General features: G+C 43.4%; 1 protein-coding gene across 11 annotated transcripts in view; it reads right to left on the bottom strand.

The window, feature by feature from the left end:
• LOC306912365 (receptor-type tyrosine-protein phosphatase mu) overlaps positions 1 to 23,439 on the bottom strand; it is a 236,320-nt gene that overhangs the window by 172,946 nt on the left and 39,935 nt on the right. For all 11 annotated transcript variants that reach the window (XM_079488525.1, XM_079488531.1, XM_079488529.1 and 8 more), the window contains exon 2: positions 9,414 to 9,536. In XM_079488525.1, the coding sequence (XP_079344651.1) occupies positions 9,414 to 9,536 (123 nt within the window). The remainder of the gene's footprint in view (positions 1 to 9,413; positions 9,537 to 23,439) is intronic.

Genomic DNA, 23,439 nt, shown 5'->3' with positions numbered 1-23,439 from the left:
ATTCCCCAGAATGAGTCTCTGGGGAGGGCCTAGGAGCAGCAGCAGGCTATTGCTGGCACCATCTATGACACCGTCAGAACGGGGCCGCATGCGGCTGCAGCAGCTGGGGCTCACTGAAAACACTCCACTGTTTTTAATGGCATCTGGACAAGACAGCAGCAGCACAATACAACACACACAACTTACCCAATAAGTCCACTGGGGACTACAGACAGGATTCAACATTTTGTATGGCATGGCATGATAACTACTTGTTATGTATGTGATGTATTGCCATGCTTTTTGTTCTTGCTTAATGTAAATTACTCTGGATTAATAGCGTCTGCTAAATGCCTGAATTGTAAATTGGGCCTGCCCCAAAGTTATTAGTGCAGCCGAACTAGAGTTCTCAACAGGCCCGAAAATTAAGACCCGGCTCTCATCAAACCCTGTACACTCAAGACAATGTCCCCGCTACCACCCTTAGATCTCCATGGAGCTGACCTGTTCTGACATTCCATATGTTGATCTGAACTCATCAAACCCTGTACACTCAAGACATGTTCCTTATATGGCCAGTACAGAATTCATTCCATGTTGATCTGACCCCCCATGCCAAAGCACCAGCGCTCGCCCAGCAGTCTGCCGTCAACGAGGCGGATGCGTGCATGCAACCTCGCCCTAAGGCTGAGCTCAGACCATTACTGCATTGCTGTATGCTTGTTGGATGAATGTTGTGTAGTGTCATGGCCGCCCGATGCATTTCCAATGGAGGTCACATGGTTTGACACAACATTTGTGTTGTGTGAGGGGGAGGGGGCAGTCGAAACACAGCTGAAAGCCATACAACAGACCATGTGACCTCCATTGGAAATGCATTGGGGCGGCCATGACACTCACAACGCTGTAAAGGTCTGAGTGAGGCCTATACCTAAAGGGTGAGGTCGCTTCTCGCCCTTGGGCGTCTTTACTGGTTTATACTGTATGTGCAACCCTAAAGTCAACCCCAATCCATTCTGCATAATACAGACCCTGTCCCACGTCTGACTCTTTCCCAGCTCTAGTTGCTCCGCCTTAAGGCTGACTGACTGCTGTCCTCCTGGCCCAGACGCTTTTCTTGCCATGATCCAGCACAGATCAGAGCCTCTGATGGGAGTGACAGTGACAGTTGTGAGAAGCGGTGACTCCAGTTTGGCCTGGGAGAGAGAGCCAGTATAGGAACACTTACTGGGGTGTGTGCTGTGCCATGCATTCACACTGAGCCTCTGAGTTGGGCTGCTGAGCCAGTGGTGGAAAAAGTACTCACTTTTTTTTACTTAAGTAAAAGTATCGATACCGCATTGTAGAAATAGATCTGTTACAAGTAAAAGTCTAGAATTCAAAATTTACTGTAGTAAAAGTACAAAAGTGTTGACCACGTATCAAAATAAACTTAAAGGACAACTTTAGTTTTTTTCAACCAAGGTTCATGTTTTAGGTTGTTATTAGAGAAACTAAAAGGTGAGTGTTCATTTTCTTTAATTTGCTGCTTTCTTTCGTTTGAGGGATTTTTGCAGTTTTTGACAGGGGGGCGGGGGCATTCGAACATGGGGCTTTTTTACAAAGTTTTATGGCGATTTCTTTTTTTATTATTTACTATAGTCCTACTAGACCCCAAGAAATTACATCTGGCCACATAAGATCACAGGATCTACTGAATGTGACAAACTGACATATTGAGCCTATGACACACAGTATAAGTCTTCCCCCAGTAGGCTACCTTCATATTCAGTAGATCCTGTGATCTTCTGTGGACAGATGTAATTTCCTGGGGTCTAGTAGGACTATAGTAAATAATAAAAAAATAAATCACCATCAAATTTTGTAAAAAAAATACATATTTAGCCCCATGTTCGAATGCCCCCGCCCCCCTGTCAAAAATAGCTAAAATCGCTAAAACGAAAGAAAGCAGCAAATGAAAAAAAAATTACACTCACCTTGTACTTTCTCTAATAACAACCTAAAACATGAACCTTGGTTGAAAAAAACTAAAGTTGTCCTTTAAAGTAGGTTTGAGTATTTATTAACAGTATGCAGAATGGGTACATTTCAAACGAAAGCACAACTCAATACAAAAACTGTTACTGTGGACACCATTTTCAATTCATCAGAACATTTAGATACGTACAAAAGATATACACTTCTAATGTATGTTTTGCAATACAAAGTAACGAGTAACTACGTTTTCAAATAATTGTAGTGGAGTAAAAGTATAGGCCCTACCGGTATTTGCCTCTAAGGTGTAGTGGAGTAGAAGTAAAAGTACTGAACATTGGAAATGCTCATACTCAAAATTGTACTTGAGTACAGTAATTGAGTAAATGTATACTTAGTTACTTTACACCACTGGGCTGAGCCACCCTACAGGATCCAAAGCATGCAATCAGAGCAGCATGGAGCGAGGGATAAACAAGGCTACTCTCTGTCCAGACGTAGCAATTAGACAGGGAGAAGGATCCTCATAAACAACCAAGGGTTTCAGGCCTCGGCTCATGGCTCCTCCGCTCTCTTTCATGTGGCCAACGGAACTTGTTTGTCCTTGTTGCACTTCATTCCTGCTCTGCGTACTCTTTTATTTACATGTTGGGATGGAACGGTGCCAGTTTCCTCTCAGGCGGGCTGCATAAATGAGCTGGTTGTAGTAAGCCGAGTACTACTCGCTGAGCTCCCAACAGGCTATGCAACGAGCACATCACTCCACTGGCCCTCCTACAGTACACACTCTGCATTAAACTTTTCAGCAGTAACCTTCACCATTAATAATTGCCACCTTCACTATCTCCACCAGGACGAAGGTGCCAGGCCGGAGATTATGTGTTCACACCTGCCTGCCCAGTGTGTGTGTTTGTGTGAGAGTCAACAGCAGCAATTCTTGCAAGCTACAAGACCAATCAGCATCACATTTTGTTGCATCCAGTAGGCCAAAGAACTTATGCCTCAAATATTCTTCAAAATCAGCCTCATAGTGGCAGTAGAATAGCTCACTTTACCTTTTGGCCTTTGAAGTCCTGCATCATTGTCTTTGTCTTACATTTGTATTGCCCATGTCTTGCTGTATCCGACAATACTTTTCTTTTTTTTTTCAACTTTGATTCTATTGAGGGTTAACAGACATATATTCAAATAAACAGAAACAAAAACAAGACACAACAGTACAAAGACAAGCTTCACAAACACTTACTCTGTATCTTTAACTCTAGCTTTCTGCTGTGCTGCCTTTGGCGACTGATCCTCCCCTACAGCAATCAATAAAGGTCTATCTATCAATCTATTGGTGGTAGACCAATATATTGCATTGCACAATTAGTAGGAGAGCCTTATTTGTACAAAAAACATGATGAATGAGGAATATATACGAGACGAGTCGTATCGTATCAACCTTGAACTTTGTGAATTCCAAAAGTGTTTGACTTCTGACCATAGTAGTACTAGTGACACATTGTTTTGAAAACATTATTTTTCCCACAGATTCCTCGGTTCTCAATGGACACTTTATAATTTCTGTCCGTCAATTTGGACAAACATGGAGACGAATGTCTTATGACTGTAAATGGCATTGGCCCGGTTTCCCAAAGGACACATGGTGTAAGAGGTATGGTGTTGCACATGCTCAGATGCCCTCTAGGCCGCACACAGAAGCCTGTGAACATAGACATTCCGTGCATAGATGTGCCACGCAATGGTATGTCTCAGGCCTCAGGTCTACCATTCTGAAATTTAATTTAATAATATTTGGACTGCTGGACAGCTGACAGTAGGCTCTCTTTACTCTTAAAAAAAAAATATATATATATATATATATATATATATATATATATATATATATATTTACATAAATATAATATATGTATGTATGTATGTATGTATGTATGTATGTATGTATGTATGTATGTATGTATGTATGTATGTATGTATGTATGTGTGTATGTGTGTATGTATGTATGTATGTATGTATATATATATTAGTGGTGGGCATAGATTCATTTTTTTAATCGCGATTAATCGCACTGCAATCCTGGAGTTTGAACTCTGCCGAAGGCATTGAAAATATGTGCGCGCTACCTAAATAATGTCCAGAAGTAAGTCCTTGTGAACAGGTTTAGACCAGGAGCCCTAATTATGGATACAACTAGCCTATTAATAGCTTATATTTCATATTGTGAGTTTGTAGAACTGTTCACAGTGTTGCCAAGTCTAGTCATTATAAGCTACTTTGGACTGTCTATCTGTAAAGTTTCTTTAGGGGTAATCCAGACGAGGACGATTTCGGTGTTTCTCGGGCAAGTAATTAGCCGATCTGCCCTTTTTGTCACACGGAGACGGCGTTAACGGCTAATTTTGAAACTACCTTCCAGAGTGGGAAAGTTTGGAGACGCGACTTTCACGTCTCCGTGTGTACAGCGAATGCCGCCTAATTTGCTGAAACGGTGATGTCATAGTCCCCTCGCCCCCTCCAAACTAACCAGTGTTAATGGTTTATTTCACCATAACCACTTACATATAAGTATCACAGCTATTTTATATTTGCACATAATGTCTATAAATCTCTTCTCCAAAAATAGCCGATCTGCAGCCCGCACGCACGCAAACAGTTGCTGAGATGAGATTGAGCAGGCATGCACGAGAGAGGAGTTGTGTGTGAGGAGCTGATCACAGATAGAGGGAAAGTGTTATATTTGGCCTATTATTTATGCTATATATTATTGACCGCAGACGCAGTCACAGTCACAGAGAGAGAGAGAGAGAGAGAGAGAGAGAGAGAGAGAGAGAGAGATGCTCTCTCTCACACTCTCTCTCTCTCTCTCTCTCACACTTACTTTGTGCTTGCTGCTGTTTTCAGAAGAATTAATCCAAGGTTTGTCATATATTATGGTTTAGTAGGCATACACTTTAGCTGGTCAGTCAGTGTGTGCAGACTCAGAGAGAGAAGCAGCACTGCTCTGCTCATTAAATTGATATGACGCATATGCGCATCTGATCAAGATAATTAGTTATTTGGCAACACCTGTGTGAAATACCAACGCTTTCATATAGCCTACGAATAAGCTTTTTCTTTTTTTTGATGGCCATCTACAGGCCAGCCATGTGTACTGCAACTTTCTATTGAAAACGAAGCAGTTTACCGGTCTCGAGTGGACGTCGTACATAATTAACATAACCGCAATGTAGACGCAGTAAAGTTTTATATCGTTCGCAAACTTAGGCGGGGAACAGCCCGCGACGTCCTCGTGTACCCGGCCCCTTAGAATATTGGTGGTCCTTGACATGGAAATGCTTGAGAACCACTACTCTAAAATAACATTGGACAATGATGTTTGACAGTCAGAAAAATAGTTGCTTATTTTAGACTTATTTTCTGACTTTTTCGGATTTTCTGACTTGATCTGGCCTGTTAACATTTTCATAGACCTGGTTGCTTGTTTCTCTCTCAGTCACGAAATGTGGCAACCCTGGTCAAAGCCGTGTTATTATTGTGATGCATGGATGCCTGGTTTAGCTTAGCACACAACAGCTAACATGATGCAGCAGGCTGCTGCCTGGATGGAATATGGATATGGACTTATGGCTCCATCGCTGCCTCTTTCTTTTCTAGTAAGTAGAACTTTTTGTTGGCGTTGCTTTACCGTCCCTCTCACAGACTACAAGTCAGGGACGAGTGCACTGACTGTCTGACTCCGTCTCCGTGCAGTCTCCGACCGTGCACGGTGCTCCGCCTCCTGTGGGCGCGTTCGGAAAAAACACACCGGAGTGCACTCGCCTATTAGTTTGCATTGCACAGTGGGCTCAGTGCGCTATTTCCGAACGCGCCCCACACGCACACACATGCGCGCACACACACTCACACACAGCCCGCCTTCTGGCCGCTGCAGACCCAGCTCCCACACCCAATTTTGAAAATAGATTAACGGCGATATTTTATTTATCGCGATATATATATATATATATATATATATTTTTTAAGAGTAAAGAGAGCCTACTGTCAGCTGTCCAAATATTATTAAATTAAATTTCAGAATGGTAGACCTGAGGCCTACCATTACCATTACCATTGCATGGCACATCTATGCACGGAATGTCTATGTTCACAGGCTTCTGTGTGCGGCCTAGAGGGCATCTGAGCATGTGCAACACCATACCTCTTACACCATGTGTCCTTTGGGAAACCGGGCTCCTCCCAATCTGGCCCTGTACAAACCTGATTGATTGATTGATTGAAATATTTATTAACAGTTTGCAGAATTACAGTACAATTCAAGCACAACTCAATACAAAGACTGTTAACTGTGAGTGGACGACCCAATAAAGCATTACACTTGTTTACAAGAGGGTCCACCTAATTTACATAAGGGCTTCATGTCTTGAACTTGAATTGTGGTGATTGACTGATAAATGTAATAATACTTAGCCTAATTGTTTACATCAAGTAACAATTATCTCTGAAGATTTAATCCAAGTCAAACACAGCTTTTCAAATGAACTTTAATTAGCCCTTTTCACATCGGTCTAGTATGACGTCATGCAGTTAGATCTTCTGAAATTCTAATTGGGGTACACAGTTTGATGTAAAAAATAAATGAGTCACTGCACCTATTTCAGATTTAATCAGATGTTTATAGAAGAACTCAGCAAGGGTATACTAATAACCGTTCCGATCGTATCATTCTCTTCGCCGCGTAAACAACCCTATTTGGATAGATGGTGACACGCGATCGCTCTTTAAACGTGTTGGGAGTTTGGTAAGCATCTAATTCTATTTCCTCCCCAGTGGGCCAGGTAGTGGAGGGATAACAATCTGTTCACGGTGCCCCAATCAGATTGCTCTGTGGAGATTCATAAGTACAGGTTGAGAGTGAAACGACAGTAAGAGGTGAGATAGCTTTTCCTAGCCGGTACAGCTTTCACCCTAAATGCATTTCTACCCATCAGAACCCTCTTGGCTCCATCTCCCCGTCGCACTAAAACAATTTCAGCCATCAAGAGCCCTACACTGCACCTCACACATCTCTTTCCGAGCCGTCAAAGAGAGGAGACGATTACTATTTCGTATGGAAGGGTTGCATGAGTGCCAGTGGTGTAATGTAACTAAGTACATTCACTCAAGTACAATTTTGATCTGAGTATTTCAGAGGCAAATATTGTACTTATTTACTACACTACAATTTTTTTAAACGTAGTTACAAATTACTAGATTGTAGATCACACATTAACCAATTAAACCCTTTTATACTTTTATACGTCTATTCTAAAATTGCCGATCTACAAGTTCTCCACACGTCACGTGGAGGAGAGCTTGTAGATATTCCTTTTTTTATATATATATATTTTGATGATGCCCGTACTTTATTTTCAGAACAATAATTTAGAACTTTTACTTGTAATAGAGTATTTCTCCATTGTGGTATTGCTACTTTTACTTGCTACTGCTTAAAACAGCGCAGTAGTTCATCCACCACTGCTTTCCAAGCCGTCAAGAGCGAGACGATTACTATTTGGTATGGCAGGGTGCCTGAGTGCTCACTCCAAGAGACGGAGACAGAGCCACAACCTGCTAATTACCCACAATTCAAGATGCACAGGGAGAAAAACAAGCCCAGCTGAAGTGCACTCAGAACGGTGGGGGGGGGGGGGCACAAATCAGGGATGCCTCTTAACCAGACATGGGATTTTAATCAGATATGTTAAATTTAGACCGTGGGCAAGGTGTTAATTTGTGGGTCAAGGCTTTGCCAGATTCCGGTTTAACCTTTGCCCGGCCCTCCATGTGTCCCGATATAAATCAATTGCAACGAGGAGGAGAAGAAGAAGAAAAAACATTAGACACTTCTCCCCCTGCACTCTCCGTGGCAGGTAATTTCTCTGGGGTGGTCAAACACGTAAACATCCTGACACACACACATACACACACGCGCACACGCACACGCATGTGCACATGCACACGCACACGCACGCACACACACACACACACACACACACACACACACACACACACATGCACACACACACATGCACACACACACATGCACACATGCACACACACAAATAGGCCTAGGCAATGACTGCTTAAAATTAGTCAGGGCCCGCTAATTAATTCCCCCCACTGTCATTGAGGGGGCCCAGCGCAATCTATCTGTGATGCAGCCTTTGTGAGATTAGCAGTCAGATAGAGGAGGAAAACAATATCCATTACTTTGCAGTGCTACCTTTGTTACAACTTCAAGAAAAAAGAAAGAAAAAAAAACACTGCCATTCCATTAGTCTAATTCCTAAGGTGCCTTCAGTGTAGCAATACCTCCTCATTTCAAATCAGATGAAAAGCGGTCAATGCAACATTAAAGAGACGAATTGTATGCAGCAGACACAAAATGCGGGGAACGCATTTTAATGAATTTCAATATGGCTGCTGATAGATAGATAGAGAGAAATCCTTAATTAAAAAGGATGTGGAGTGTTTTGATATCAAATGCACTCCTGTGGCTTTTGTCTCGACTCCCATTGTTGTCGTAGAAGAGGCAGGGAGGCACATATTGATGTAGGCCCGGCCTGTATCAACATCACCCATGAAAGATTATACAGAATGAAGGAAATAAGTGTTGGATCTCTAGCAGACGGAGAATATGTCAATATGACTCTTTAAAGCAGGGTTCCCCAATAGGCGGCCCGCGGGCCGCCAGGGGGCGCGGGCCGCAAATGGCCCGCGGGCCGCCTATTGGGGAACCCTGCTTTAGAATTAATTAATTAAAAATAAAATTTGGGGGGGGGGCCCAGATATAAATGGCATTAAATGGGGGTCAGTAGCCTATGCATGTCAAACTTGGCATCCTTTTCAAATGGGGTCCTGCCCTGAAAATGAATTTTCAGGGCAAGACCTCGACCTCACGCGTGCGGACTCGGCCCCCAGCCTGGTACCCTAGTCAAAATATGGCCCTCGAGGAAAATTAATTGGGGAACCCTGCTTTAAAGTATAAACTTGACAATGTTTTGACGGTAAATATTAGCCTGTATCTCTATGTTTTAGCATACAATGAAATGTGTACAGCTGAGTTGGGTAGACTATTCTAATTGGGTTTGAATTAATAATAAACTTTATTTGTATAGCACCTTTCATAAAAACATGCAGCTCGAAGCACTTCTACTGTACCTGAAAGAGATAAATAAAAAATATATCTCATAATACTGAATAATTGAGCACTTCCTATTTAGAAAATAGGATTGCCTTCAATGGGAAACCAGCCTTAGGATTTGTTGCACAGTGCGGAGCAATAGCACATTTCTATAGAGCATTGATGTGTTTAGATATAGCCAGACTATTGGCACTAATGCATTCCCATTCAGTAGCCCGTGGTGATGCAGTCTTCCTTTCTGCACGGCCACTGAGTCAGTGTCACCTTCCTTACCTGAGGGCATCCACGGATCTGATGGAGGCTTCTCTCTGGTATTGGCCTGTTCCCAGTCAAGGTCATCCTCCCTGCCTTGGCTGTAACCGCACGCCGCCAGCGGCTTCTCAAAGTTACAATCGCCTGTGTGACAAAAGGGAGAAATTTATATTGTTATACAGCTTTTCCATTAACTTGGTGCCCAAATGAATGAGCACATAAATTACAAACCCACACACACACACGCGTGCACACACATATACACACTTACACTCACTCTCTCACACACACACACACACACACACACACACACACACACACACACACACACACACACACACACACACACACACACACACACACACACACACAGACACACACGCACACACGCTTTTATTCTCCCCCTTTTTTTTTTTTGCAACGGCAGTATTCATAATGCAATATGCCAGACAATGAGATGCATTTAAGTGAGACAGAGTGAAGGATTACTATAGCGGCGGAGGCACAACATACATTACCGTCATTAGCAACACGGCAGTCCAATTTCACCATGACAAGTATGAAGTGTCCAAACACCATCATCGTTACACATTATGTTCCCAAACTGCACCGCCATCCGGGAGAAATTGATTTATTTTTTGTTGCCCCCCCCCCTCCCTCCCTCCTCTATGCCGGCCACAGAACTTGTGGGCCTCTTTACACCGCGGAGCCACTCTAATCCTTTTTACAAGCTGCTCACAAAATGACAGCAAGCAGCCATTAGGAGCAGCTTTCAGCTGGGCATGGCATGTCATCAATTAATACAAATACTCCTTTATACCTCGCACCTTAAAGGCCACGAGGAGAATGTGAAAGTTGAGCCTCTTTCCACCCAAAGTGCTTTACACTTTGCTCATAAATCTAAGGAAAGGGGAAAAAACATGTGAAAGGAATATTTGGAGGGAATAGATAAAAAGCTTTTTGCAGTTGGTCTGTTCATGAATGACAGGTGCTTCAAAGGAATACAACATAAAATGATTATATGCTACTCAGCATTCATAATGCTTGTTCAAGGCTGATAAAAGAGCCCGCAGTGCTGTGTATTCTTACAGGGAAGGGATTTAAAAAAAAAATCTTTTAATGAGTAACGGTTGGTGGACCACCTCAGTAAACATGACCTACATGTGCAATTTATAAGGATGTATATACGCTAGATAAATCATCATATGAACTCATCAGTGTTTACTGTAGATTGGTGGAATGTAACCCTCTACATTTACTCAAGTACTCTTCTTGAGTACAATTTAGAGGTACTACTTAAAATCTTATGCTATGAATGAATGACAAGAATGCAGGACTTTTACTGGTAAAGTATTTTACACAGTGGTCGTATTGTTACTTTAACTTTTATTCATAGAATTGTTCATTCATTTATCAGTTAAGATCTCACCAGTGGTTGCATATAGATTTCATAAGCCGAGGATGTATTGCTGTCAATGCTGATAAAAACATTGTCCTTTTGAGTGAAATCCATGTTGCATAAAGGCTGTGATATCTTTGTTTTTCAATGTATCTCTGCAGTGACATTTAGAGTACAGTATGTGCAAATGAGTGGCCAAAACAAAGAGATAACACAGGATAATTAATATCCAGCTCCATAGGCCAGCTGCTAATGATATATTTGCTGTGTTGTCTGCTTTGGAGCGGGCGGACATAGAGAGGGCGTAGATAGCCAATATATCATTACATTGGTAAAAGGTGGAGGATTTGTAAAGATGCTGTCTAAAAATTAATTGGCTGGTAGTCGCCGCATCATTGAGCCGTGAGACATGACTTGTTAGGACTGTGTGTGTGTGTAGGCGATGCCGCGATTGCATTGAACCATGCCAAAACCTCAATCACCCACAGCATGAGCTTGTCCCCTCTACATCGTCTCTTCTCTGCAGCTGCATAACAATGCAGGCGTCTAGCCCATTACACCGACTGTCACCGACAACTGATGACTAATGGCGATGTTTGTTTCCACACTTGAGTGCCATTTTCAGAAACAAAGTGGTGTGTTTAAAATCTTTTATATGAAATGTCATTCTTCACAGGTAGGCCACTCAATAACACCCACAAAATATCTCTTTCCATGCAGGGAGACATTGAAAGTCTTCTTTTTCCCAGATTTAGTAGTATTCTACTGTATGTTTACGTACTGTGTGGCTCACAGTCTGAGTGACTGTTTGAAGCGAATCTCGCAAACGGTAGGACCGATTAGTGCCAAACGTCTTGTGCAGTCGACCAAGGAAGGTCCTTTTTTTCATATTTAACTTTAATTTTATAATGGATGGGGCTCAGATTGGTGCATCATAGACCGGAAGTTCTCAAAGAGTACCAGGGGTCCTTGGGGCTTGGGATTTAAAGGTATATTCAGTGATTTCACAGTGATTTCCTCCCTACTATAGAGTGTTCTGACCAGGAGTTCCTCCCTGTCCCCAGTTAACCCCTGGGGGTCAAAAAACCTTAGGTTTCGTTTTTGGCTAGGTCCATCTAACATCCAATCAGGATAGAGAGGGGCCTTCTGCCAATCATGATCGAGTGGGGTCGGGCCTTGGTGTGTGTGCTGTTGGCCTGTCGCATGTCCCCCACTGTAGTGCGTGCATGTGCACATCTTGTTACCGGGGCGGACCGGGGGGTTTTCCAAATCACTGAATGCTCCTTTAATTACTTTAACCAGATTGTATAAGCATTGTAGATGGGTATAAAATGCATCACATTGCGACGCGTGGTGAGCTTGTAGAACTGCTTTTTTCCTATATTGTTTTGGTCCCCATGTGGATGTTGAGATCCACACGATTCGATTGCGTAGTTATAACCTGTGTCAGCTGTGTAAATGTGTTGTTGACAATAATGCAACTTCCACTCAATTCTTCCTTTCTGTAGAAGCAAGCAAGCCCTGTGCTCAACCTGAACCTACATTATTTGCCTATAAGTGCGCATGTGCATGCATGCATGCGTGTGTGTGTGTGTGTGTGTGTGTGTGTGTGTGTGTGTGTGTGTGTGTGTGTGTGTGTGTGTGTGTGTGTGTGCGTGTGCGTGTGCGTGTGTGTGTGTGTGTGTGTGTGTGCGTGCATGTGTACGTGCGTGTGTGTGTGTGTGTGTGTGTCACAGAGATCTAGGTAAGAGAGAATTGATCACCCATGGTGTTTGTGTGTTGTGAAGATGGAAGTCGGAGGGAGAATTTCCATTATTCTCCGGCTGCCTGTGTGTCAAGGGGGCTGGCTTAGCTCCATCAATATTTTTGGCTCGATGGTTCCAAGATCCTTTTCCTTTATTCTACCCCTGCTTCGTATCCCAGCATGAGGGCGAGCTCAATTAAAACCCAAGAAATTCTCATATTAAGTGTTTGATATTCAAAATCAATGGCACTGCATGCCGCGCAGAGCAAGGCATTCTGGAGCTCCATTTATGCTCTGTCGCACGTAGGGTTGGGATCCAGAACCGGAGGAATAGGAGGAACCGGATGAACCGGGTCCAACATTGACGAACCGGTTTTATCACACTTTCAGAGCTGGTATATGTGGACTTCACATCTGCTATACATTTACAATACTGGTGGTTCTCAAACCTTTACATTTCATGGACCACCATAACTCTGAGAGTGTACAAATGGAACCAAATGGGCCCGTAAGCATTGACCTGGAAGAGGCCAGACAAACCAAGTATTACACAGTGGTTCAGGGAATTGTCTTTGTGTTTACCGTTGGAAAAGATTGCATACATTCTTAAGGACAAACAAGAAATGTTTCAGGAGGTGTGGGGCCGTTTTATAAGATACATAAAGAACAATAATTTGTCACATTTAATGGATGGAGCTGAAGAGGAGTAGTGCTGTTGTTTTTTGTTTTGTTTTGTTGTTTTTGGTTATTGTTGTTTTGCTTTCTTTATATCAGTAATTGTCTTGTACTGTTCATTGTTGTTGTTTTTTTGTTTATTTGTATTGTCATTTGTGTGTAAAAAAAAGGAAAATAAATACATTGTTGGAAAAAAAAATGGGCCCGTACACTCTCAAGAGTTATAAACATCGCATTTAGAACCGATCTTTGTGACGTTAGTTTTGTTAGCTTTGCTGTGGGATGCACTGAATGGAGTAGTGCTTACAGTATTTCTGCTCCATCCTACAATGGTCTTGCACACTGAAAGTAGCAGATCTTTAAGCTCACAACAACCTGTCACAAGATTGGCTATTACACTATGAGTCATTGGGTTACAGCATTGTTGAAAGCAGGGAAAATTTTATGAAAAATGCTCCATTAACTTCCTGCATGAAAAAACACGTTCCTTGTCATTTATTTGAGCTCAAAATAACTACAGTATGAAACTCTACTGTAATGAGACTGTCTGTGTGCATCATGTATGTACTGTATGCCACTCTGTCCACAATTACACACTACATGGTATTGTCAAAACGCAAAACAAGGCCATGAAACTTCATATATTTCACCTCTAACTCAATACAATGTGTTTCAGAGTACAGTAAGTGCGTTGAAGGGGCTTAATGCTGCACTCGACACTTCACACAGATTCTATCAACAGTTCATTTGCTATTTTACAAAGCATGCTACTCTCCCGACTGTCTGCTTTGCCAAATGAAAACAGCGATTATTTAGTAATATATTTTGAGCAACACTGTTCAATATTCATATTATGTTGGGAGGTACATGGTCTTACGTCAGAAATCCAGACATGTTTTGGTCTCAAGCCAAATAAACTACTTATAGTCGCCCGTTTGCCAGAGAAGCTTGCAGCTTACACCATACACAATACACATGCAAGAAATCCTCTCACATTAAAACCACCATCGAGAAGGTCGGGCAGGAAATACAGAAGATTTTGTCAATAAATATTGTACCAGAACCAAAGTTCTTCCTGCTCGGTCTATATCCAGAGGGACACAAGATAAAGCGTAATGAACAAATGTTTATAGATATATGTCTTTTACAAGCTAAGAGAGTGATAGCATTGACCTGGAAGAGGCCAGACAAACCAAGTATTACACAGTGGTTCAGGGAATTGTCTTTATGTTTACCTTTGGAAAAGATTGCATACATTCTTAAGGACAAACAAGAAATGTTTCAGGAGGTGTGGGGCCGTTTTATAAGATACATAAAGAACAATAATTTGTCACATTTAATGGATGGAGCTGAAGAGGAGTAGTGCTGTTGTTGTTGTTGTTGTTTTGTTGTTGTTTTTTTGGTTATTGTTGTTTTGCTTTCTTTATATCAGTAATTGTCTTGTACTGTTCATTGTTGTTGTTTTTTTGTATATTTGTATTGTCATTTGTGTGTAAAAAAGGAAAATAAATACATTGTTGAAAAAAAAAAACACCATCAAGTGGACCAGAGAGGAGTAATGTCGACTCCACAGTCGAATGAAAAACAGACAAAAAGTTCTAAAATGGTAGCGTTGCCTCTATAATCCCTGGCCTTGGGGAGATCCGTGTGAAAAATGCAGACTATCAAGTCGGCTCGCTTCCATTTCTTTCGTTCTACAAAAAGACTCTTGAAGCGGGATGTTAGTATGCTGTGATACCAGTGCCCTATTTTTGTCTGGTGTTGGCCTAGTATCTGATATCAATATTCCTCCCTACACAGCGAAACACTTCTACTCTGAACCTAATGAAACCTTAAGGGTCCATTTGGTTACATTTGTACATTCTCAGAGTTACAAAATGGTACTATGTATGTAGTAGGCTAATCGCTAGTGCAAACTCAGCTGTCTCTGAGTCAGTATTGCACTGAACATACGTAGCCATTCTAGAAGTTTCTTGTTCTTCTGCCTGATCAAACTCTCGGCATCGCCACCGCCATTCATGGAGAAACAGAGAACTGTTATCCCTGATCACACGTAAAGACACCATCCATGCAAACACGCGGTCCTCTAATGGGGAGATCATTCTACACTACGCATGCAGATGAACAGAATCAGTCAATAGTGTCATAATGGCTTCCCCCTCTCTGCTGGGGGTTTATGTCTGTCTGTGCCACAGACCTCATGTAATCAGTCAAGACCGCAGCTTCGCGAAATTGATGCCCCTACAAGAGATTGCCAGCTTCTTCTTCCAGAGGAGATTTAACTTTCTATGAAAGCCGCCATGAGGTGTGGGTAGTCGGGGGCTTGCCGGAGATTAATGCACGCCAGCCCTCTCTGTCTGCACCTCCATTCCCCGCCGCACCCTTTCAGCCCTGTCTGTCTGCACCTCCATTCCCCGCCCCACCCTTTCAGCCGGAAACCGGCGGTCCTGAAGCTAAAAAGGTGGCTGCCAGATATGTTATGAAACAATTTATTCCTGAGTGAGAAACACACAATGGTCTTTATAGTGTCACGCAGAGTGCGTTTCAAAGAAATCTATCCATCTTTTACTTGACTGAGCCAGAGGCCAGAATCAATAGCTCAACCCCTCAATGCTGGAGCCAATTTCTCCTAAAGATTTTTGAGTTCGACTTAAAAGGCCTTTTGTTATTGCACCTCAGCACCTGTAACAAAAAGTAAACTTTCAGCATTTAGACGCTGCAAGAAGTGTGTGTGTGTGTGTGTGTGTGTGTGTGTGTGTGTGTGTGTGTGTGTGTGTGTGTGTGTGTGTGTGTGTGTGTGTGTGTGTGTGTGTGTGTGTGTGTGTGTGTGTGTGTGTGTGTGTGTGTGTGTGTGTGTGTGAGCATAGACCAGAGCATAGACTGCAATACACATAGGACCCCAGGTGCCAATGAATGATGCCCGGGTGGTATTGTGAAAAGCAGACAGAATATTGAGAGTATAAATCGCTGTCTGCTGAGACATAATGAGAAAGTGAAAAAAAAGTGGGTATTTTTTTGGTTGTTGTGTTTCTTATGAAACTGACCCTCAGAGACGTGTGGCATGGTGGCGGTGAGGTTGTAATTGACAATTCTTTCTCTCTCCCAGACTGTATGTGATTTATACGAATTAGCATGGTGTCGCGCACCAGAAATAGCCGATCTACAAGCTGTGATGCTTGTAGGTAAGCTCTTTTTTGGCGTGCGATGCGTCGTATATCCAAGTTTAAATCTGGCAAATGGCTGAACATCCATTTCGCACTCAGTTGCATGAGGCTGACTGAACACGTCTCCGTGAACTCTTCTTCCTCCACGTTGCCTCTGGCTTGGTGAACAACGCCGAACATTATCGGTCACGTCCACGGGTGGGAAGTGGGCAATCTCTGTCGCTGCACTATAGCGCCTCCTACCTGCTCAGCAGGAAGCGGAACTGGGAAGGATATCTTGTTCCTTCCCCAGACTAAACAGTATGGGTTGGCATTGGGGACTATAGACAACGGGTGGAGGGGGGTATTGGCAGCGATTAACACAGGTTGAACAATGAAAAGAAAATAATATTTTAAGTAGTAAATCAGTTCTAATTCACCTGGCACCCAGTATTTTTAATAGAGCGTGATGCAATGAACCCAGAAATAAATATGATAGCAATTAGCACAGAATTGTTTGGATTCTACCTCCAATTTTGAGTGCAAGAGACAGAGGCCAAAGTGATAATGGCAGGGGAATGAACAATGCTGTACCATTAGTGTGATGTGTATTTAAGCTTCTATATTTTGTCAGGGTCTATGGGATGTTATATACTGTAAGCCTTCTCTCAGCATCATCATCATGGCCACGTCCCTCTGGCAGATATCATTGCTGGAAGGCCTCTTTGGCCCTCTCTGCCAATTCAGCAATTACCAGTCTTCCAACCCGCTCTGTCTGGCTTCGGAAATCGCAGGTCTGCACCAATCGCCCCAATCTGCCTCGATGGCAGCACTTGTTTTAACAAACGTCTCGTCTCCCAGCGTCCCTGTAGACAGGGGCCGTGAGGCAATCTGGGGTAATTTAAAACCAATGTCGACTATCTCCCTCCAGCGCGTCCAGCTCGGCGCTTCAAACTCCTGCAGCTAAGCCCCCTAGGATCTGATAGGCCTTTTCGGCCCGCCCTATTTCACTTATCTATTGACAGCTCCTGCCAATAGTCCTATCCCGGCTCCTGCTGAGACCGATTGCAGCACTGAATTGCGTGTATATATACTGTCTGTTAGGGGACTTTGAACTCCAGGAAGGGATTTAAACAATCAATCTCAATATCATTATCAATCACGTCTTGCTGTTCCCCACATTGATTCGGAGGAGGAAATAAAGAGGTTGGAGTGGAGATTTCCACTGATAATCTGTCTGGCTGAGCCGCTGAGCTTGTCAGCAATGTTTCACAAAGCAAAACCGACTACCTGCATCCAGAGTGACAGTACAAGATCAGCAGAGAGAGGGGGAACATAATGTTTTTAAGTAACGATATGCCTGACGGTGCAGAATGTGTTAGGCCATGAATATTTTGGTTTGGTGCTGCAGACAGATCCAGGGTGAAGCATGCAGTCTTTAGGTATTATATTTGGCTGAAACCCCCCTGTCTCGTTATGTGAACAGCTGGCCATCTACTTGTCTTGTCACCCAAATATCAACTTGATGAATGTGTTTTACAGCAGGACCATCACATAGCCCCTGATCAAATCCACTCTGTGCATGGTTAGATGTACATCAGACATGACAGCCGGTCTTTTCCTTAGATATGCTAAATTTTGACAGATGATTTTCAAACTATGTACGCCTGGCGCAAGGCTCACGGCGTTCCTTTCCACCGAGCCTGTCAGGAACTTCCAGTAAATGGTTTCAAATCCATCTCCATTTCCCTGCAAGCTGCCAGGTACCAATTAAGATGAATACGGAATGGAACTATAAGACGGGCGTGATCCTTACTGTTGACGCTCACTAAATGTTAAAAATGAGGACTTTCACTTTGGCTGAGAGGAATGATCTGGTGACGATAACAGCAAACGTTACGATCATTTTTCATATCAGATCCGTTAGACAGGCATTGTGAGCCACAGGCATGGAAGAAAAGTGCTCAAGTCGATTAAGGCCAGGCTCAAATCATTAGAGCTCATACAAGAGAGAGGGTGGACTGGTGCTCTTTCACATGCAGAGAAAGCAAGAGAGCCTCCCGAACAGCTGAGGTCCCGCTGCAATGTGAACGGGAGACGGAGCACATGCCCGCTGTGCTCATGTAAATGTATGAGGGAGAGGGCTGTGCGGGCGCTAAGTGGAGTGTTTATTTTACAGGCTGGCGGCTTAGGTGCATTCTGACTCGGGCTTGACAAGCAACCGAGCTGGTTAACAATAGCTCTCCTCCCATTGTTCCCAGCATCATCATTCGCTCCTTTATCCGAGCAGAGAGAGTGCGCGAGACCGCGCCCGCGTGTGGGAGAGAGAGAGAGAAAGAGAGAGTTGCTGTCTGTCTTGTTGGCCTCCACAGAGAGCATGAGAGAGAGAATTAGGCTGCTTCCTATTCAGCCTAATGCCTGTTGAAACACTGAATGGCACAGCGAGATGGGCTTGTTTTGGCTTTCCATTTCCCTGCGCTCAACACAGCCTGGAAACGACACGGTGACTGAGTACAAAAGTGGATGGGCGCCACGCGCTCTCCATTAACAACATTGTTTGTCTGTTAACAAAAGTTAAAAGTGTGTTTTTGCCACGGATACATTGATCTAAGGAGGGAATGCAATTTTTTAAAACCACGTTGGGGAAGGAAAGCCCCGAGCAATGTGTTCAATAGGACAATGAACGTACCTTTTCATGCAAGGCTCGCAATTTATATAGGCTCTGTGAGGCACAGAGAGGAAGATACAGTATAATTTCCATAACATGTGAAAAGTGAGAACGGCCTTCATAAAAGTGCTAACCACATAAACCCTACAGTATATACGTTGTTGACCAAGGTCTTCCAGGGATCTATACTTCCCTCTAGTCTACACCAAATATATTTGGAGAAAATAACCGAACTACAAGCACACAGTCAATCAATACATAAAACACGTGTTGTGAGCTTGTACGGCTATTTTTGCAGAATGTTCGCCTATTTTTTGTGAATATTATGACATTCCCAGAATTGGGATGCTATAGCATTCATGTGATTAAATAGTTGAACTTGTATTAGGCTTGTGAAAAACATAACGGTTGATTAGTAGAAAAACAGGTTTTGCATTTAATGATAAAGATAGTAATAGCTAGCTACAGTCTATTATTTTTGACATGGAGATTACAATTGTAAATCCCACATACATTACTCGCACGCCCCACACACACGCACGCACGCACGCACGCACGCACGCACGCACGCACGCACACACACACCAGGACATAATTAACTCACTGTGTGAGAATGCCCTTCATCAAGTCTGTTGACATTGGTGAATTTCACCCAATCCCAGCACTAGTTTACAGTGGAACTGGTCTGCAATGTATTGATTCACAACAAGGTTCCGGCTCAATACTATGAGGCTGGAAGGAAAACTTCCCCCTGGCTCCAGTACTGCATTCGATCAGGTGTGATGGGCCACCTGGCCTGAGCTACAAATGAGAAAGGCTCAATGAAAGGAGGAGAATAAGCAGAGAAAAACTCCCTGGCCTCCCTAGGAAAATAAATCCACACACCTGGACAGAGAGCTTTCTGAAAGGCGGACCAGACTGCTCCATAATGAAAACACTCACACCAAAACAAACAAACATCCACCAACCGTTCATTTACCCCTAATTTACACTTAGCTGTGCATCATGTCTCATACCAAAACTAGCAGATCTTCAAGCTCACAAAGTGTCGCACTGTGACGCATTATGAGCTTGTAGATCTGACCTTTACGGTGCGAGACGCCAGTGCTCAACTAAGTATAAATCAGGCCTTAGATCTTAGAACCTCGTACTAGCTAAATGTGCGAGTCAACAGGACTTTGAAATCTGTCTGTAACAAAGAAGCGGTGGTGCTAATATCAGTAGCAGCAGCTTTCCTCCCTTAATTTTCCCCCCTCTGAGTTTCTCAGAGTCTAATTTGTCAAACGTGCAAGCAACAATGCCATGAATTAGCCCAAAGAGAGTTCGCCTCGGGAGGAGAGAATGATTATGTTTGATCATGGAAATAAACAAGAACATTAACATGCTTTGTTGGTTTTTCTAGATCTGGAACAAATGCTTGTTTTTATGTGCGGAGGAGGGAATAATTCAAGGTTGAATGTCGAAGTATTAGAAAATCACTAAAGCTAATTAGAAAACGCGGAAAGAATAGAAGAAAGGTTAGATCAATCCCTCTTGAGAAGAGGAGGGAAATCTAGGCCACAAAGCCTGTATATTCGGGGCAGCATTATCGGCCAGATGAAATATCATTACTTTCCTTCTTCTCCTTCTGCCATAGTTTATCATCGATCAAATCCGTGGTACATTATTTATAATTGTTGACCACACGCAGGTGTCGGCTAGTTGGATCAGCGTATGGACAGAAGGTTGCACCTGGTTGAGGTTAACCACTTAACCACAACAACATTCGGCAAAAATAGGTGAACTTGGGAGCGAATCTACAAGTTCAGAACGCATAATCTTATGACCCATTGTGAGCTTCTAGGTCTGCTAGTTTTGGCAAAGAGATGTGGGTGTAGAGGCGAGAAAGAGGGGGTGGGGGACACAAAGTATAGACCTCTGGGGGTGACCCAGGTGAACCAAGGAGTTAGTGGTTATGCCTGAGAGCTTGTAGATCTGCTGTTTTTGGCTGCACAACACTGGAATAAAGTATGCCACACATTAATTAAGCATATACTGTAGGCTAGGGCTAGTTTTGATCATTTTCACAGATGACGGATCTTGGCGATATGCCCACCAGAGTAGGGACAGACACTATGGTTAATGTGGCTAAAGGCCAGAGTAGGGACGGACACTATGGTTAATGTGGATAAAGGCCAGAGGGTAAAATGCAACTCTGACAGTGTCAAAGTCACTAAGGATTTGACTGTGCGGCAGGTGTGGCTGAAGAGATCTCACTCCTGGAGGGAGAGCTCCAGCTCTTGCACAGAGCTTTTGCACAGAGCCGTCTTATATGGGGTTATACACTACACACTTCAAACAAATTTGGCCCTTTGTTTCTCCTCTGAATCTGATGCCTGAAAGAACCCCCTATGGCCAGGCTTAGTCCTCCTGCGGTGGGGGAGGGAGGGGTGGGGCAGGGGGGTTGGCATCTAAGCCCAGTGTAAACATCAGCGTGTGACATGCTGAGGTCCCACCATGCCTGGCAACAGGACAGTCTGCAGATCCTGCCACTGGAATGAAATTGGTGGTACAGTCCAGTGAGTCCACTGATTATGGCATTATCTTTGTTGATACAGACTATAGTACTTTATTTTTTTGAAGCGATATAAATAAAGGTTACTGTTAACCAGTGGTGGACAGAGTTCTCTCTGACACAGATTTTCAAGAGGGCTCTGACAACCACTGATCTAAGAACACTAAACTGCATGTTAGCGTCTGTTTGTTCCAGTTGTCCCAGACAATGGGATTAGGACCTATACATCAAATACCCCACAATGCTGCATGTGCATAATAAACAGATAGACCAAGAACCCAACTACCTAAAGTACCTGCACAGACCACCGCGGAGTCCGGGGTTCAAATTCACCGCTGTGCATCCGGCATTGTCCAGTGTGTAGTCTATAAACGAGCACAATTGCCCGTGTTTGGGGTACGGACGCCGGGCGGGGAAGGTGGGGGTACCTGTACCCCTACAGGGTGGTGTGGGCACCTGTCAGCACGGAGTGTTGGGTGGGAGGAGTAGACCGATGGCTCTACGTCCTCCCGGTGGGGGATCCTCACTGGAAGGTGAGCCAGCAGAATATAACAGCAGTGACAAGTTAGACACACGCTTGTAGAACAGAAAAGACCTCTAAATGATGGGCGATTGCAGGTTAGTGTAGCTGACAGTGCGGGAACTCAACAGCTGGAGCCAAATCTGGCTGGTGTCTGGACTTATTTTCATACCCTGGTAACAATGAAAATATATTAAACTAGAAAAAGTGCCCTTCCGGGCACAGGTCTCCACCAGGAGGATAGGAGTGTGTGTGATGTTTGGCAAAATGTTTAGGAGGATGTTTTTTTTTATTTGTTTTTGCAACAATTCTGGATGAGCAGGACATGTGCAGCATTTTGTACAAAACGGGCCACTCCTGAAAACTTTGGAAGGCAATCTTAGCCAATCAGTGTACAATCTGAGAAATCCAACAGACTCGTCTTGATCACATGACTACAGAGATCATGTGTACCGATGTGCATGTGCATTTCTTCATACGCCTTTAATGGCAATTGGATGATTTGAGGCATTTTGTTCCAAAAATGTGTTTTGCAAAAATCAACCTGTTGGTGGCGCTATAACAGGCCAATGTGAAAAGGGTGGGATATATTCCTCAGCCTAGTAAGAAAATGTGTGAAAGATTTCACGTAAATTGCATGCTGCGTTCATGATTTGAGGCTTTTGTTCAAAACCGGGAAATCTTGCAAACTGTGAAAGCCAATTATAGTCAATTAGGATGGAATATGAAATATCGGACAGATCCGACTTGAGCACATGACCATAGAGATACTGTGTAACGATTTGTGAGATTTTTGGACAGAATCTGGAGGAGTAATATAAAAAAATGTGTTTTACAAAAGTCGGCCTCCTGGTGGCGCTATAAAAGGCAGATGCGGAAAATGCAGGTCAAAGGTTTGTCCTTGGCCTCTAGGGAGTGTGCATGCAACGTTTCTCGCAGATCGGTGCAGTTTTAGGTAAAAATGTGAAAAGCTGCCTCATGGTGGCGCTATAACAGGCCGTTCTGGAAAATGTGGGGCAGAGGTTCATCGTTGGCATCCAGGGAGTGTGTGTGCAAAGTTTGGCATCGACCGGGTTAACGGTGCCGGAGATTAGCTGGTAACGGACGGACGGAAGGACGGACGGAAGGACGGACGGACACACGGACGGAGTGCAAAACATACTCTCTCCCCATGCCTTCGGCCTGGTGGAGACAATAACAATAGTATAATTACTCACAATGACACAGAACACTAATCCTTACCTACTGTATTTAAACAGAGGAACATTGACCTTCAAGCAGAACTGTGAGGCAGCGTGTAAAAAAGAGACATCAGTGCTTGTTTTGTCTTAGAAAACCGGTCTT

Source organism: Electrona antarctica, assembly GCF_951216825.1.
Source record: "Electrona antarctica genome assembly, chromosome: 19".
NCBI lineage: Eukaryota > Metazoa > Chordata > Actinopteri > Myctophiformes > Myctophidae > Electrona > Electrona antarctica.
This window is presented reverse-complemented; position numbering and strand designations above follow the sequence as displayed.